Source organism: Paroedura picta, chromosome 2 (assembly GCF_049243985.1).
Source record: "Paroedura picta isolate Pp20150507F chromosome 2, Ppicta_v3.0, whole genome shotgun sequence".
Lineage (NCBI taxonomy): Eukaryota > Metazoa > Chordata > Lepidosauria > Squamata > Gekkonidae > Paroedura > Paroedura picta.
Genome location: NC_135370.1, coordinates 67,118,788 through 67,136,490, shown reverse-complemented (window position 1 = coordinate 67,136,490; position 17,703 = coordinate 67,118,788). Strand labels below are relative to the sequence as shown.

Here is a 17,703-nt window from a genome sequence, read left to right as displayed (position 1 = left end):
GATTTAGAATGGAGGTGAACAATATTCAATCAATAGCCAAAATCACAATGATAGTAGTATGTTTATAGAAGCCAAATTCACCAGTGCATATTTGCTAGTGAACAGGAAAGTTGCATTGCTGTATACAGGTTCTCTCCCAGAGGTGGAAGACATCTTTGGGTGTTTTTCACCCCTGTCTTCAGGGAGGCAAGTTCGTTTTCGTCTCCAGTTCTTTTCTGCCTCAATACAGGGAGGTTAGGCTTTTTTGGAGCGGTAACAGGCATTTACCTTTAAAACTTTTTTTTCTCTTTGCTATCTTCCTCTAGTGCCTTCTTTCTCTCCTCTCCAACTTCTAGAAGGGGGTTTAAATAAAAAACCTCTCCAACTTCAAGAGCGAGCCTGTGGCAGCTCTCTGTGACTCGGACCTCCCTGCAGCACTAGCTGATCTAATGGAGGATAAGAGGTTCAATGATTTCCTTTTGGAGGAGCAACCGTCAGGTTTGCTTGTGGAAGGCAGTGTGGAGCTCCCTGGACCAGTGGGCGAGCCAGCTACGGCCGCCCCGCGTCTGGTCGGAGTGCACTTGGGCGATTGTGACAAGCACACCGAAAAGACAGCCGCAACTGCAGCTGGGCACTATTTTGAGTCATTAGCAAGTACCTCTGGCAGTCATCTTGCTTCAGCCCCCTAGGGGGCCTTCAACCCAAGAGCCCAGCCCAACAAGGCTTCCTGGGAAAGCATAGTAAGGCCTGATGGGTAATCTTCCGTTTCTCTGGATATTCCTAATGCAATAAATGAATCCATTGCTAAACACATGCAACTTATTTCGCAAGTTTTAGAACATAGAGACAAGAGTAGGGACAGGTTGGACTCATCTCCTCCCCCCCCCCCCACCTCTCCAGACATTATGACACTGATACTTCACAGCCCAGGTGTTCCTAGCCCACTAAAGCCACTAGGAAAAGGAGGTATAGCCCCTGTGGAGAGCGTGATCGTTCTTCAGGCAGTGATACCAATACAAAGGCTGATATTGAATTCCTCATGGATGAAGAACTAGAGATAGATATAGAGCTACCAGAGCCTTCCAAGAGGGTATTCAAGATAGATAACCTTATTAGCAAAAACTCTAGCAGCCCTAGATCTCAAACTTCCTTTAACTGAAGAAGCAAAGGGAACTCCTAAAAAGGCCAAGGGTCCCAAGGGTAATTCAGAGTTCTTCCCACCTGAAGAGTATGACCAAAAGCTATTTCCTCTTCCGGATTATTTTGAGAGACATTCTGGAAGGAGTGGGTAAAGCCCATGGCTAACAAACAGTTCTCTTCATATGCAAAGAAACTGTATACAGCAGGGGTAGTCAACCTGTGGTCCTCCAGATGTCCATGGACTACAATTCCCATGAGCCCCTGCCAGCTTGCCAGCCCCTGCCAGCGTTTGCAGCGTTTATTTTTATTGCAGCGCCTAGCAAGGGCAGCAAGTTGTCAAAGATTTCCCTGAGCAGATGTCTCAGGAATGTATCGTGGAGGCTTACAAGGCCTCAGGCAAACCTATACCAGAGGATATTCTGGCACATTTAGTTCATAGTGCCACTACTAAGGCAGCCTCGCTCAATCAGATCCCTATTGAAGTGCAAAGCAGCTATGTGGTTGTCAGCGGCAACGTTCGCTAGACACTACAAAACAGATCAGTTCAACTCAGCTGATACCACCTTCAGCAGGGCTATTCTGCAGGAGGTGATCTCTGCAGGAGCAGCTTCCCACCCATAGGGACACTGCTTAAGGAGGTCCCAAAAATATCTTCAACCTCTGGGGGAGAATGACCAGTGCCTTGCCTATAAGGGGTCCTTCTCCCCAGAGGTATAGGAAGATATCTTCATCCCTTCCCAGAAGTTGCTACTTTGCTTGTTCTTTCTTTACACCTGTGAAGATTGTTTTCTGGGTTCCAAGAATTATAGTTACGCCTTTTCCCCTTCTGGGACTGCTTCTTGCTTCTAGTAACTTTTCATGAGTTGAGTATTTAGTCTATGTGCAGAATTCAGGGATACCGTGGCAATCTCAAACTTGGGCAAGAAGTCACACCCTCTACCTTAAACAGGAAGGGGAAAAAGAGATGTGTGAAAAATACCCAAAGATGTCTTCCTATAACTCTGGGGAGAAGGACCTCTCACAGGTAAGCCACTGGTTGTTTTGCATCTTGTATACAGGCTGCACACTGCCTTACCAGTTGTTCATATCTTTAGCTGGAAGGTACTGAAATCTGCATGTTGGTTTGGGTTCCCCTCCCCCTCTGCTCTCACTGGAGAGAAGAGAATAAATTCAGGCCTCTCATCCTTCCTACACAAACAACTAGATATGTCAGAATTGGCAGTGTCAGCCATCTGTTGACAACCTGGAAGCTCCCAAAGTACATGTTGCTGTGCACCTATGTTTGTAGAGTAGCATCCAAATATTGAAACATATGATATAATACAAAGAAATCTTTATATATTTTATGCTGTAGAAAAGAAATCTGTCTTCTTGATAATTTAGCTGCTGTTAGCCTGTGTACTGCAAATACACTTTTAAAAAAAGATGCTTTAAAAGATTACTGCCATTTCACTCTGTTACTTTACATCTTTTATTAGATTGCCCTGCCCTTACAATACTGCTGCACTTTTGGCTTCCTATGCTGTTCAGTGTAAGTACTGTTTTTAATAGATTAAAATGTGTAATATATTTAATGGAGAAAGGTTATCTTATTAATTTCCTAATTTTGGGGTATGTCAGCTATAGCAAAAAAGTAAATAATGATGTTTTATTATTTATTTTTTGCTATTTTATTATCCATTTAGTGTTAAGAACTCACATGGATGTAAAGTCTAGAACGAGAAAATACATATATACATTTCAAAATATATAGTAGTTCTGCTCATTGCTAGAATTTTTGATGCCAATGAATATGACTCAGAATTTAGATATCACAATGTTACTGACAATGTAAATATTAGAATATCTATTTGGGACATTTTTGTTTGAATGTTTTTACCCTACCCCCATTTATCCGATTCAATCATTTTGAATGCTCTTTCTGTGAATGATATACATTGTGTCTGCATGTAAATCTAATGCATTTCATATATTGTTTTTACTTTGCTGGCTCATGATTCCTTGCCCCTCTGTTGTGTTCTAACTCAAAAATGAATTGGGGCAGTGAACAAGAGCATATGCTTTCCTTTAAAGAATTGTGCGTACTTTTAGCTTGTTTGTGAAAAGACTGAGACTGCTTTTGTTCTGGGCAACTGCTTCCAGTTTAGCAAGAGTTGGCAGGGAACTATGGGAGAACACAACTGAGAAATACTACGTTATTGTTTTACTGAGCATAATGATCCATGTGAGAAAGATAATACTGATTATAAATAAAGTACCACCAGCACAGAACTCTAGAACTAAGGCTGCAATTCTAAGCCTGCTTAATAAAGAGATAAGTCCCATTGAGTTCACTGCATTTTATTTCTGAGCATACATGTGTAGGATTGCATTGTAAAGAACTTATGCTGCAAGAACTAATTTAAGAACAGGTAAGGGAAGATCACATGCAGATCAGCCTTTCTTTGAAGTTTTCTTTATTGTAGTTGCCACACCCAAAGAAGCTGGTGGCTTTTTAAACTGAACTAGATCTTTCCTCTTTGGGTATGGTAGCTGCTGTGCTTTAAAGTAAGTTCTAATTAAGTAGGAGTGCTTTTATTACTGTGGATTTCAGTGTTAAACCTGACACCATACAGTTAGTTCACACAAACACTCTTCTCGAATCTTACTTTGTTGTCAGAATGTTAAATAAACTAGTATAGTTAACACCAAGGAGACAGAGGCTGCAGGCTTGTACATACTTAGCTGAGAGTAAGTAAAGTTGTGGGATTTTTCTAGCAGACAAGTATTTAATAAGGCAATTGTAAATTAAAGTACTATAGTATTAAGGTTTGTATGACCTCAGCCCTCAAACAGTAGCAGGCACTTCTGTTAAGTTTTTTATTCCATTTAATTTTTTAAAGAAATATTTGGAGGATAAGTTTATAAGTCTTGCTATTTGTCATGGACTGCAAAGTGTTCAAATTGAGATGTTGCTAAACAGATTTGTGTTGTTGTTGTTGTTGTTTTAGCTGAACTGGGAGATTACAGTCTTTCAGAAAACTTCCCAGGCTACCTCTCAGACTACTCATTCATCCCTGACCAGCCGCAAGATTTTGAAAAAGAAGTATCCAAACTACATCAACAGCATATGTAAGTATTAATGTAAAGCATAAATCATTAAAGTTACATAAATACAGTAGGTCTTTGGACAGCTGATCTCATCCCATTCCGGCCCTCCCCCCCCCAACCCATGCTTGAAGGATATTAAAAACAGTTCATTATGTAGCACTAGGTTTTGCATATTCAGAGGAGGGGAAATCTGTGAATACATAGGTTTTGGCCACACCTAAGATACCTCTCTGGATTATACCCATTATTGCTTGTTTATCATACTCAGTTCTTTTGTAAGTATTTATTCTCAATTTTCTGATATCATTGTGTATAAAGTGAGGTATCTGGAAAGTACACTGTGTTTAGAATTCTGCAGTTTTATTCATCTGTGGTAGGCCTACAATTGCAGAGCTACTGACACCAGAGCTACTTCTGTTTCATTGTCTATGCTAAAGCCTTTGATTGTGTGGAGCACAACAAATTGTGGCAAGTTCTTGAAGAGATGGGAATACCAGAGCATCTTATTTGTCTCTTGAGAAATTTATATGCAGGTCAAGAAGCAACAGTGAGAACTGAACATGGAATCATTGATTAGTTCAAAATTGAGAAAGGAGTTCGGCAAGGCTGTATACTGTCACCTTACCTATTTAACTTGTATGCGGAGCACATCATGAGAAAGGCGGGATTAGAGGAGTCACAAATTGGGATCAAGATTGCAGGGAGAAATATCAACAACCTCAGATATGCAGATGATACCACTCCAATGGCAGAAAGCGAAGAGGAACTAAAGAGCCTGTTGATGCGGGTGAAGAAGGAGAGTGCAAAAGTTGGCTTGAAACTCAGCACCAAGAAAATGAAGATCATGGCATCCGGCCCCCTCAATTCCTGGCAAATAGATGGGGAAGAAATGGAGATAGTGACAGATTTTCTTTTCCTGGGCTCCAAGATCACTGCAGATGGGGACTGCAGCAAAGAAATTAAAAGACGCTTGCTCCTGGGGAGGAAAGCTATGGCAAATCTAGACAGCATCCTAAAAAGCAGAGACATCACCCTGCCAACAAAAGTGCGTTTAGTCAAGGCTATGGTATTCCCTGTTGCAATGTATGGCTGCGAAAGCTGGACCATAAGGAAGGCCGAGCGTCAAAGAATTGAGGCTTTTGAACTCTGGTGCTTTTGAACTCTGGTGCTGGAGAAGACTCTTGCGAGTCCCTTGAACTGCAAGGCGAACAAACCGGTCAGTCCTAGAGGAGATCAGCCCTGACTGCTCTTTAGAAGGCCAGATCCTGAAGATGAAACTCAAATACTTTGGCCACCTCATGAGAAGGAAGGACTCCCTGGAGAAGAGCCTAATGCTGGGAGTGATTGAGGGCAAAAGAAGAAGGGGACGACAGAGAATGCGGTGGCTAGATGGAGTCACTGAAGCAGTAGGTGCAAACTTAAATGGACTCTGAGGAATGGTAGAGGACAGGAAGGCCTGGAGGATCATTGTCCATGGGGTCGTGATGGGTCGGACACGACTTCGCACCTAACAACAACAACTGACAACAAACGTTTTTGCTATTGGATAAATGAGATGCTTTCTACTTATTTTGTTATGAAATGCTAATATGTAAAATGTATTTGGAAATACAGAGGCAGATTATTCTATGCATTTTGAACTGTGTGCTTTGTCTGTTTTTATCATTATAGAGGCTTATCTCCCGCTGAGGCAGAATTTAGTTATCTTAATACAGCTCGAACCTTAGAACTCTATGGTGTTGAATTGCACTATGCAAGGGTAAGTTTTAACTGATGCCTATGGAAGAAAATGACTCATTGCATTGCCTATATGAATACTTTCCAATTCTGTAGTTATGAAGTGCATGTACCCAGTGTAGTTCAAGACAGCTCAGAACAGTTGGATACTTCTGTTGAAAACAAAATTGCACACAATGTCAAAGTGCTGAGACTCGATCACAACAAATGAAGTTTTTTTAAAATATCAGGTAGGCCAAGAACAAGGGATAATAAACCAAAAACTAAACCATTTAAATTAATCAAAGCCCGATGAAGCACAATATTGAACTGTCAGCAAAAATTGTTCTTGATGAATTTCATAACTGTTCCACAGCCATGGGGCCATCATAGAAAAGGCTTCTCCCAGATGTCACCTGCCTCAGCTCCCTTGAAAGAGACTGAGAGGAGAGGGTCTGAAGGTGATTTTAATGGGACAACATATCTTTCCGGTGCTGTGGTCACCAAGCATTTAGAGCTTTATCGTTCGAGACAAAGCCATTTGATGTTATTCAAATCTATGCCGGAAACCAATTTAGGTATAGAAAAATTTAGGTATACTCATATGTGTTTTTATTAACATCCTGGTTGTGGTATTTTGAGTCATTTGCAGTTTCAGAAGTTTTCAAAGGCAGCCTCACATAGAATGCAGATCACTTCTCTCCATAGTGAGAGGCACTTTGAGTTGCAGATGATTCCTAAAAATGCATAGTTGACTGGATCTCAGTGTATCCTCAGGCAGTGAACCTGGTTCTTAGGAAAAGTCTGCTATGTTCAGAATAAACCCTAACTACTATTCAGGGTTGAAGAACACTTCTCTAACACATTCATCTGATCTAGATTTAGCTCATTAATGTCCTTTTCCTGCCCATTCCTAGCTCCAGGTCCTGTTCAACACATCCACCACCACATCTGATTCATTTGAAAGACATAAAAAAAACTGAGGATCATTATCATACTGTGGATGCCTCAGTCCAGTTTTGTTTTTGACTGCCGGTGGTTTCATGTAAACCTTAAATGTTGAGGGGACTAAATGAAATGTTGTACCATCCTGTAGCAAAGTTGCCATGAGGTAGAGCTGAATTTCCTAGCACAACTTTTTGAAATTAGGCAGAGCAAGATGCCTCCAATTTGGTTAGGCAAGTGGATACCATGGGTAATGGTCTCAAAAAGCCTTTGATAAATCTAGAAGAATCACTATCTAGTGCTTCCTTTGTTTATTTCCTAATATATCATAGTGACCAAGGCAGTTTCTGAACAAAGAACAGGAAAAACTACCAAGTATTTCAGTGCAAAATATAAAAGTTAATGTGATATTAATGAGAATTTCTCACTGAAGTACTTAAGCCTATCAGTTTCTCTTGTATACTCATATTTTCATTTGATGAAACCATGAACAAGTTGGTTAGCAGATTACGTTTGAATATGTAATAAACTCTAGTCAGTGCTTTTCTGTGATTACCTTGAAAGAGAAAAATACTAATATTAAATGGTTTTGATTTTTCTAGCTAAGAAAATAAGTTGAATTTTAAAAGCAGAAATTACACAGCTGAATTTAAATACTTAATGCTTAAAAAGCAGGAAATGAAATGAGGTTTGTATCAAATGTAGAAATGTCTCCTAATATCCACACCTATGAAAGAGTTGGCTTTTTTATTTAAATAATAATAATAATAATAATAATAGGGGCAGTATTTTTACTGTGAAATTGCAGAGCAAGAGTAATATACAATATTTACAACTAGTTTGGCAAAAGCTTTATGTATAGTTATAGAAAACTTATAAAATGATATATTTATGATATTGTACACAAGATAAGCTGAATAAGATGTACTCGGCTACTTAATGTAAATACTGTAAGTGTGGATCAATCTTTACCAGCGTTGACCCTATTCAGTGGTCATGTCTACTAGTTAAGACCTTTTTGTCTAGTTTTATTGGAAGAGGAAATTCCTTTAGTGCATAAGATTCTGATTCATGATTTTTTTGCCAATGACTATATATTTACTAGCCGAAAAAATCCAATTATATATGGTTCGTCTTCTGTCTTTGGTGCAGCCCTACATTGGGACTGTGCTTGCACAGGCCAACCACAGAATGTTTTTTTTCTCAGCTAAAAAATCTACAAAGGGGGGGGGGTTGCCTCACTCCTCCTGGAGCTGATGAAACAACTTTCCTGCTGAAACCATCATATGTTCTAGAGGCAGGTACCCCCTTCCCTTAGTTCTTTTGTGCCACCGCAGGAATTCCAGCAGGCTCTGGTTTTATTTTTGGCCAGGTGAGTTGTTGTTGAGGCTTTGTCTCTGCTGGCTTGAGTTGAAGTCTCAAGTTGAAGTCTTCCCTCAACCCTATTGGTTCAGGTACTGGTGTCCCATTGCAACCTGCGCGGTCAGTCCTGTCCATTCTGACCATTAAGAGGGCTCCCAATCTGCCTAACAGAGCTGCTTCTGTAGCATTTTCTTTAGAATCTAGATGTCTTCAGTCCACATCACTGATCTCTTCAGTTCCACTGTGTTCCCACCAACTAAGAAATATAAAAAGTCTGAACATAAGGAGAAGACCGACACTGAATCCAAGCACTGAATTCTGATCAGCAGGACATCATTATAGTGTCTCCATGCACTCTTTCACCTCACTTTGACTCTTCTGATAGGTCACTCTCAGAAGTTAGTGAGGAGCGATTGAGCATTCCAGCAAGTCAGCTAGTACATCCTGACCTGGCTTCTCTTGCTTGGCAGCAGATTTGTCCATCCTAATGCCATTCTTATTATATGGCTTCAGCATACCTGCAACAGTAGTCTGATCACTCCCAACAGCTGGGAGTGATCAGCACTTATCATGTCTCTTGCCACTCATATCTCCTTATCTTGAACCTGAGGAGGCTTGGCTATGGCATCTCATTATAGCTTTGAGTGTGCTTCTGAGCTATCGCCTGGTGACACTGTAGGAGATCTGACTCCAGTATCCTCTAGTGGGACCTTCACTTCTGCAGCGAACAGATGCTAAGAATGGCCAAGGTACTTGACATTCATGTTATCACTGCTGATTAGGCCATAGTACAAGATTCTTAGTTGTCTTTACCCCAACTCACTGGGCATGGTGGCTTTCCCTATCAGAAGGCTTGGCAAAACTGATGGCCGAGAGTTATCAGAAAGCAGCGTCTACTCCAGCCACTTCTTGCAAGATAGAAAATCAATATAAGATCAAGCAGGATTTATGTGAGCTTCTGACTATCCATCCTACTCCCTCTTCATTAGTTACTGAAGAAATGCAAATACACCAAAAGCTTGCCAGCATTTCTTCCTGTAGACAGAGAGATGATGTTTGGATTTCCTGGGTTGTAAATTTTATTTGTCCGCAGCACTCTTCTTCCAAGTCATGAATTATCCAATGATTATTGGAGATTATCTGCTTTTCCTTTGGGAAAATCTATGACAGTATTTGGATTTGCTTCTGAGCCTATATTTTTGGCCAAACTTATCAATTTGAAGGCGATCAGACTTTCCAAACAGGAAATTAATGCAAGCAGACATGCAGCGGAAGTATTGGCTACATCCATGGCCTCTGTGGTGGTCTTAAGAAGAGTCTTCTTGTTGCGTACAATTGCTCTCCCATTGGAGACACATTATATAATAGAAGATCTTCCCAACTCTTTTTTTCCCACACCACTGACAAATTCTTATCTATCATGAAGAAGAATCATCAAACAGCAAAGTCACTCTTGTCTTCCATCCCTGCTCCATGGGAGTATTTCACCCAGAGGCAGTATGAATTAGCCCTCCTTTTTTAAATAAAGGACAAAGGTACTAGCAGGTGCAGGCTTCTTATTCATATTCTCATCATCCATATCAGTCTTCCCTATTTCTGAAGAGGAAGAGAACTCCAAGTCAACCAGCCACCAAACTCCCCAGAGGTAGAATTAGCAACCACCAAAATTCTGTCTCAGTTTTTACAGAAAAGCCAAGTTTTAGGAATAGATTAGCAGTTTCATGAAGCATGCTGTGCCATATGCTCCAGTAGGTGGGCTTTGTCTATAATAGTCATATGTTAGAGTTTGTCTCCCTTCCCACATGCCACCCCAGTTTTACAGCAGTTGATAATCCATAACTTGAGCTCTACCTTAAGTTTGATAAGCTTGTTCAGAAAGGGGTAGTGGAGAAGGTTGCAGGTGATCTGCAGTCATACGGCTTCCATTCAGAGTTTTTTTCTGGTTAACAAGAAGGATGGAAGCTGTAGATCAATTCTTGACCTGAGAGAATTAAACATATTTTGTAAGGTTTCTGCATTTAGAATGAATTTTTTATCATGTGTCAGTGAGTTCCTTTCCTTTCATTCCTGGTTTGCAGTCCTAAACCTTAAGGATGTATATTTTCATGTTTCTATCCCTTCAACAGAATGTACTTCCATTTTAGACAAGGGGCTGAAGTGTTTCTGTACACTGCACTTGCCTTTGGCCTCACCACAGCCCCTAGGTCTTTACTAAGTGTATGGCAGTAGTTGTGTCCATCTTTTTACTGAGGGTTGTACCAATTTCCCACCCAGGAAATTTCGAAGGTGCATATTGAAGATGTATATAGTAGTTCTCTTTGCCTGTTCCCAGTTAGGTTTAGTGGTAAACTGGGAAAAGATCCATTTTCCTGCCCATGAAGAAGTCCAGTTCATCAGTGCTTTTTTGGACTCTGTAAGAGCAAAAGCCTTTTTAGATTCTGACAGGGCTGGACACTTGAGACCCATGATACATAACTTCTTAAGGAAAAAGACAGCAGTCAGTCAAGTCTGTTCAATGGCTATTGGCTCTCATGGTTTTGACCATGATGGTGATCCCTTTAGCCAGACTACATATGCAATGATTAAATCTTGTGACTCATGAAGAAATATAACCCAGTCAGACATGTTCCTGGGCATTGTTTCTTGGTCTTTGAGGAAGTTTTGACATCACTCCTGTGGTGAGCAGAGGGGTCCAACCTGTTTACCGGAGCCCAGATGGAGTGTTGGGTACCTCAGGTCACACTCACTACAGACATTTCCCTATTAGGTTGTAGGATTTTGTTCCCTAACAGACAGCAATCCAGCCTCTCTGGGAGGATGTGCTCCAGATTTTCTGGTCACTAGTATTGTTTTATATGTTCTCCCTGTTTTTCCTTCTGAGCAGAGTTATAGGGAAACTGGTAGCCCCACAAGATTTGGTTCTCAGAGTAGTTATATCTGGTGGGCTCTGAGTTCATTACCCTTCCTTCTGTGCCAGATTTCCTGGTGAGGGACCCAAAGTTATGCCACAAAATGTCCTGATTGCACATCACGGCACAGAGGATATACTCTTAGGGCAACTCCTCTCCCCAGAGGCCCAGAAATTCTTCACAAGGTATTCCTGTTCTAGGAAATGAGTGCATTTTGAGTCTTAGCCTTCTCCCTTCATCTGACCGTTACTTTTTGTCCTGGAGTACTTACCTTAGCAAATGAGGGGTTAGGGTGGCATTGATTAAGACTCACCTGGCAGCCATTTCGGCATAGCGTGAAGTGGCTCAGGGTATCTTTCCCCACAAATTAGCCCAGTGTTTTTTTTTTTTAAACAGGCTATTAAATGTTTTACATTTCTGCTCCTTACATTGTCCCTCAGTGCTCTCTGACATTGGTGCTTGTTCAGGTGATGAGTCCTCCATTCAAACCCTTGGTCACATGCCCATTGACATTGCTGTCCAGAAAAGTAGTTTTCCTGGTAGCAGTTTCTTCTAAGAGGGTGAATGAGTTAGCAGTCCTCAAGGTTGACTCCCCATTTCTTAAAGTTTTTTTTATTATGAGAAAGTGGTGCCTTACAGTAGTTTGGATATCTTCCTTAAGGTGGTCTCAAAATCCCACCTGGCACAAGAGATTATGTTGCTCGTGTTTTTTCCACCAGGGAGTCTAAATTCAAGAGGGCTCTGCATAAGTTAGACATTAGGAGGATATGACCTATATCCTTCTGATATGATGAGATACTCTTTGTATGTTACTGGGCCCTGAGAAGGGGAGAGCTGTTGCCTCTTCTCAATCGCTTTCCAGATGGGTGGTGGCTTCCATCCATTCTTGGTGCCAGGTGGCTGGAGAGCCTTATCTGCTAGAGGTGACTGTGCACTCCATCTGGGTGCAAGGATCTTTGGCTGCATTCCAAAAAATGTCGGTGAAACTGCTGCTTAAATAGGTGGCGGTCACAGTGTAAAAACCTCAAATAAAGCTTTGTGCCCAAAGGACAACACTGTTAATATTACACATAAATAAAAAGTCAGAAAAGAAATATATGAATATAACATATAATGAATAGCAAACAACCAACAATGAAAGTACAATATAAAAATACACTGAAATACAATAGACTTACTTTTGCACAATGAAAAGAATAGCCAACATTTACAATCCTTTTACAGGTAGACAATTTTAAAGTTCTTTTGCAAATGGATTCCAAGAGGAGTACATTAATTCATGTATGCTGCATGAATTCTGGATAGCATACAAATCAATAAAACTGCAATATGGTCAGCCGAGGACGTGTTTGTGAAGCATTTTTCTTTATTTTTAAATTTTTATCCCACCTCTCCTAACAATGTCGACTCGAGGTGGCTCACAGAGTTGCAGTTTTAACTGTTGTTTATCAATGTCTTCTGTGCAAAAGACACATTTCCTCCCTCCTGCCCTACTGTGAATTTTCCCTTTTTCTGACTGTGTGGGAGTTTGCGGTAGCTTTGTAGGAACTGAGGGATGAGGCACATGATGGTTTTGGCAGGGAAACTGTCATGTTAGCTCTGCAAGGGGCAGGGAGAACCTTTTGTAGTTCAGCTGGGAAAAAATATTCCATGAGCAGCCTGGGCAAGTGAAGTCCCAATGTGTGTCTGCGGAGAAGACATCGATGAACAACAGTTACAGATCAATTTTCTTCATGCAGTTGTGACAGCTAACAGAACTAGTCCATTTGAGAGGCAATAGGTAGGAAGTTCTGCATTTTTAAAAAAGTTGTCAAATCATTTCTCAAATTTTGGTATCCATCTATGGCTATAACAATTGTGTTTTATAACTGCTCTTCTCTGATGGAAATACTACTACTATTATTGGAACTTTGCAATGTAATATGTTAAAACAAAATAATAATCCTTTAATGGTGCAAATTCCACTTTAAATAACAGGGTGAACAAATGTACAATATCTATCAATAAATATGAACAAAAAATGTAGTATTGGGTGTCTCTGATGTTTTAAGTGATAGTCTTATTATGAATTCATCACTTTTCTGTTTTTACCTCTAGCATATTTTCCATTTCTTTGAAGAAGAGGCAGGTCTGATTGCTGTCCTTTATAGTTTGTGTCAAACCTATGCCTGCAGCTCAACTGAAATGAGCTCAGATCATTTTAGCTGTCTATTATGCTTTAGTCAAATAAATTTAGGATAAATACACAACTCACTTAAAATAATCTAATTTAATTACAAATATAAACTTGGGAATGAATGTTCCAAATATTCCAGTTGTCCTTCATGCTTTTCTTCTGATTCTACCCTGTGTTTGGAAGATGCTGTGGCCATTTAAACACATTACACTAACCATGAATATTAAATCTGCTAGAAAATACAGCTTCAGTATTTAGTATAAAGCTCATCTATCTATTTTTAAATAAGCATGATAACTCCTTTTTCATAAGTTGGCTTCTGTGCACGATAAGGATGTGTGTTGCAGGGAGGGGAGTTAAGAAGGAAACAGAAAAGCCTACCTATGCATAGAAGTAATACCATAATCTCCAGAGGGTCCATGATATCCCCCATTTTGAGTTATTTGGTAAGGTGATCAGAGAAGCATTGGGTGACGTTCAGGTGGGGCTCTGCTACAGTTTTGTCGAACAGCTCACTTGAAATACAGTGGCAGTGCTCTGGACTGATTTCTTCCCCATTATTGACATATAATGCAATATGGCTTAACTTCCCTACCATGGCAGAAGGCCTCTTGAGCATGTTGGTAGGTAAGTGAAGGGAAAGAAGTAAGGAGAAGTGGCAGGCTGGGACAGTTTGTAAACTAGTGTTCATTTCTTCAAGCCACCTAGAAATGCCAGAGGCTCATTGGGAGACATTTTACAGCCCTATTTGACAGATTCTCACATGTAAGCAGTCGGTAGATGTATGTGTTCATCTTTTTTCCTTTTTTTTTAGGATCAAAGTAATAATGAAATTATGATTGGAGTAATGTCGGGAGGCATACTAATTTATAAGAACAGGGTACGAATTAACATCTTTCTATGGTAAGGATGCATTTAAAGGAAATAGCTTTGTGGTCTGCATATGTTCATCATTCAAATATCACATCAAAATGTATCTTTGATTATTCTAATCAACTCCCTTTTAAAAGAGATTGAGTAGTGAAATGTTTTCTTCAGGATTGTCATGACTCTAATGCACAATTAATTTTTTAGATGATGTCTGTCTGCCTCACTTTTATTCCATTTTTCATCCTAGGACCTCAGGATACATATGGTTGTCTAGCTTCTGTTATCTTTACAACAACCCTGTGAATGAGTTAAAGTTGTGAAAGAGTGACTGGCCCAAGGCTGCTCATTGAGTTCTATGCAGAGTAGAAAATTGAACCCATGTATTCCTAGCCCTAGTGAAGCACTCTTTAACAACTATGCCATAAAGTCTTAATTTGATCCACAAAAGTATAAACAGGCTTTTGCTTACAGTTTGGTGATACCTTATCTCCCCTTCCCCCTATTTTCTCACTATGGTCCCCTTGCCCCCCCCTCCCATGCATACACACCAGGGGGGGGAAACTCTTGCGGGTCAATAGAGCATACAATGTGGCACGTGACATAGCTTCAGGACCTGCAGTTACTGGGATAATTGATGGTATAAAGCAACCCTCTTCCCTTTTGTGAGCAGAAGTGCTTCTGCTTCCTACGACTCTCCTTAGATCCAAGTCAATTTGTCATTCAGCAGGGAGCATACATATTCTACCACCAAGATATTGTTAAATGGGAATCACTCGTTCCTTTTGGCATGGAAATTCATAACAATTTTTGTGATAGCATAGTAGTTTGTGTTAGATAATGATTAACCTGATCTTCATAGCAAATGAAACTAGGATCCAAAAGCCATGTCGGATAGTAGATACATACATGACCTTTTGGCCCTCCAATTATCAGGGGGATCAGTGAAATGCATTTTGCAAAAAGTAGGGCAAATTGAAATGCTATTTTTTTCCAATCCTCCTTGAGTGACCACTGAGTGACTTCTCCAATCTAATTTGTCCTACTGTTCAGGTAGGATGACTAGAGCCATGTTCTGAGTCTGAACAGACTTTAGGTTGCAATCTACAGGATTGGGTTTTTTTTACACCAGACTACAATCCTTTAGGAATTTAGCTACAATGGAAGGCAAAGGGACATTGAAGAGCCTTCCCACCAATAATCTTCTGACTCCCAGCGTGGTCGTGCTGGAGCAAAGGCATGAAGAAGGGGTCGATGCAGCTGCAGAGACCCCTGAAGAGTGGTTCAGAGTCCCAGTCCTCAACTCCTGCAGCACAGTGGCAGCTGTGTGTGGAAGGACTATGGTGGCTAGTCAGTGAAAGTCCATTTGTACCTGTAAACTTTAAAGAGACTTCAAGCCATTCTCTGAAGCCATAATTGGCTTAAATTTATGTGCCTCCGGTTTCTCCTACCTGCTGTGCTGTTGGTTTGTTTTTTTTAACTAACCTTTGTTATTTACATCCCATTCCTGTCTCAGTGATCTCCATGATTTTTGCTCACTATAAAACTTACATCATGGCAGTGAACCCAAAACTTTTAACACTTGCTACCATAAGAACATCTTGTAACTGATGAGGTTTCCAATTTAAATGCAAACCAGTTCCCCAAAATGGTTTGAGATTGTGTGGATCCCCACAGTTAGAAAGGGCCTATCAAAAAAGGCATGGTCAGTCTTACAAACCTGCAGCTATGACAAGTTTTTATATGCCAGTGTTTGGTGGAATTGGCCCTAGAAGGTACATCTTTATTTTAGTCTGATGGTTAGTCATTGTCAGATGCCATGTCTTGTCCCACTGCACATTTTCAACCAAAAAAAGGCTCATAATAGTTACAGGGATATTTTTGTTCTATATGGAATGGTAAATGAATGTCCACATTCTTGGTCACCAAGATGGTTGAGATCAGGGTGTTGAGACCAGGGTAGTTAAGATCAGAGGACACTCCTCAGCTTAGCTGTAACAGCGGGCTCCTCCCCGTGAACATGAATAGAGGAAGATTTGAGAGTCAAACTCAGGACACACTGAGGTTGGAAATACCAGGCAGGCAATTTGAGACAATGGTTGGATAGAAGGCGGAAATTGAGAAGTAGACCTTGTGCCCTTGCAAATTATTCTGAATGCAATTATCTGTGAGGTCACTCAGATCCTAAGGGTCCCCAACAGAAAAGGAAAGCCCAAATGAAAAGCTTCTTCTTGTGAAAACATTAAATGAGCAATTAGACAGGAAGAAGGCTCCTAACAGCTTAGGTCATGAAGGAATTTGAACAGGAAAGCATAATCAGCTATATCCAAATATGGCAGAGGAGTCACAGAAGGGTAATCTAAAAGAGTAGGTTTCTTTGGATTTGACATTGTTTTCCCATTAGGAGCAGAAGACAGAAGGCACGCTGAAAATGGTCAAGGGAAAATTTGAAAGATGGAAATTTGAGGCAGTGGTGGTAATAGAATGCTTCAAGAGTTTGAAGACAAATGAAAGAAGGCAAATTCAGCTTTATTATAGCAGGGATTGGTTTGTGCATGTTTGTATGGATGGGGAGAATATTGATGTTAGGGGAGGAGCTGTGGCTCAGTGGTAGACCCTCTTCTTGGCATACAGAAGGTCCCAGGTTCAGTCCCTATGTTCTCCAATTAAAAGGATCTGGCAGTAGGTGATGTTTAAGACCTCCGCCTGAGACCTTGGGTAGCCATAACTCCTGCCAGTCTGAGTAGACAGTACTGGCTGATGGAACAAGTTCTGATTCAGTGTAAGGCAGCTTCAAGTTATGTGATGGCATGAAAGAGGGAAGGAACCGAAGATATTTACATGGCGGAGGAGTAAGTATTGGGAATCAGGAGTCAAAGAGGGGACTGGGAGGGCAGCAGAGTCCTATGCAATGAAATTTAAAAGCTGGGCAGAAGCATAGCATGGAACTAGATGGATTTGGAAATGAGAAAGCTGATGCCACCACTGCATCCTTTAGGGAGTTGGCTGCTTCTGTGCCTGCAAAGGAAGGGAACAAAATCTCTTGGGCTGGCCTCCTGACCAGATCTAAGCCTTGCAGCAATTTAAATGAACTACAAGTGCTTCTAAAATGGCATTGGTGGCCACAGGATAAATTCATCCCCCCCATTATGTTTAGTTCATTTCTAGGTGAAATGCATGATGGGTACAGGAGATCTCCAGGTTGAAGAACAGTAAGAGAAGGAGAGAGAACATGGTGCCAGGTTTCAGTTAGAACAGATAGGTGTGGAAAAGATTGCAGGATGTGATTACCAGTCTTTTATATTCTGCTTGATGAAGAGTTTATCCCAGGTGCTATGATCCTTGAGATAAGCAGCTTAGAATGAGAGCTGGGTATACAAAGATTGATGCTTACAGACATACAAACTCTCTCCCCCCTCTGCATTTATAGATTTGCTGTTTAATTCTACATAGGAGTTAGAATTATAGGCACCATAGAGCAAGTGGCTGTAAACTGAATTGTGACTTTATTGAGATTAA

General features: G+C 40.6%; 1 protein-coding gene across 1 annotated transcript in view; it reads left to right on the top strand.

Annotated features, from left to right (window-relative positions):
- The window catches only part of PTPN4 (protein tyrosine phosphatase non-receptor type 4), a 138,693-nt gene that overhangs the window by 65,481 nt on the left and 55,509 nt on the right, over positions 1–17,703 (top strand). Inside the window, exons 7-10 of the mRNA XM_077320550.1 lie at positions 2,598–2,650; positions 4,110–4,230; positions 5,881–5,968; positions 14,132–14,220. Of these exons, the coding sequence (XP_077176665.1) occupies positions 2,598–2,650; positions 4,110–4,230; positions 5,881–5,968; positions 14,132–14,220 (351 nt within the window). The remainder of the gene's footprint in view (positions 1–2,597; positions 2,651–4,109; positions 4,231–5,880; positions 5,969–14,131; positions 14,221–17,703) is intronic.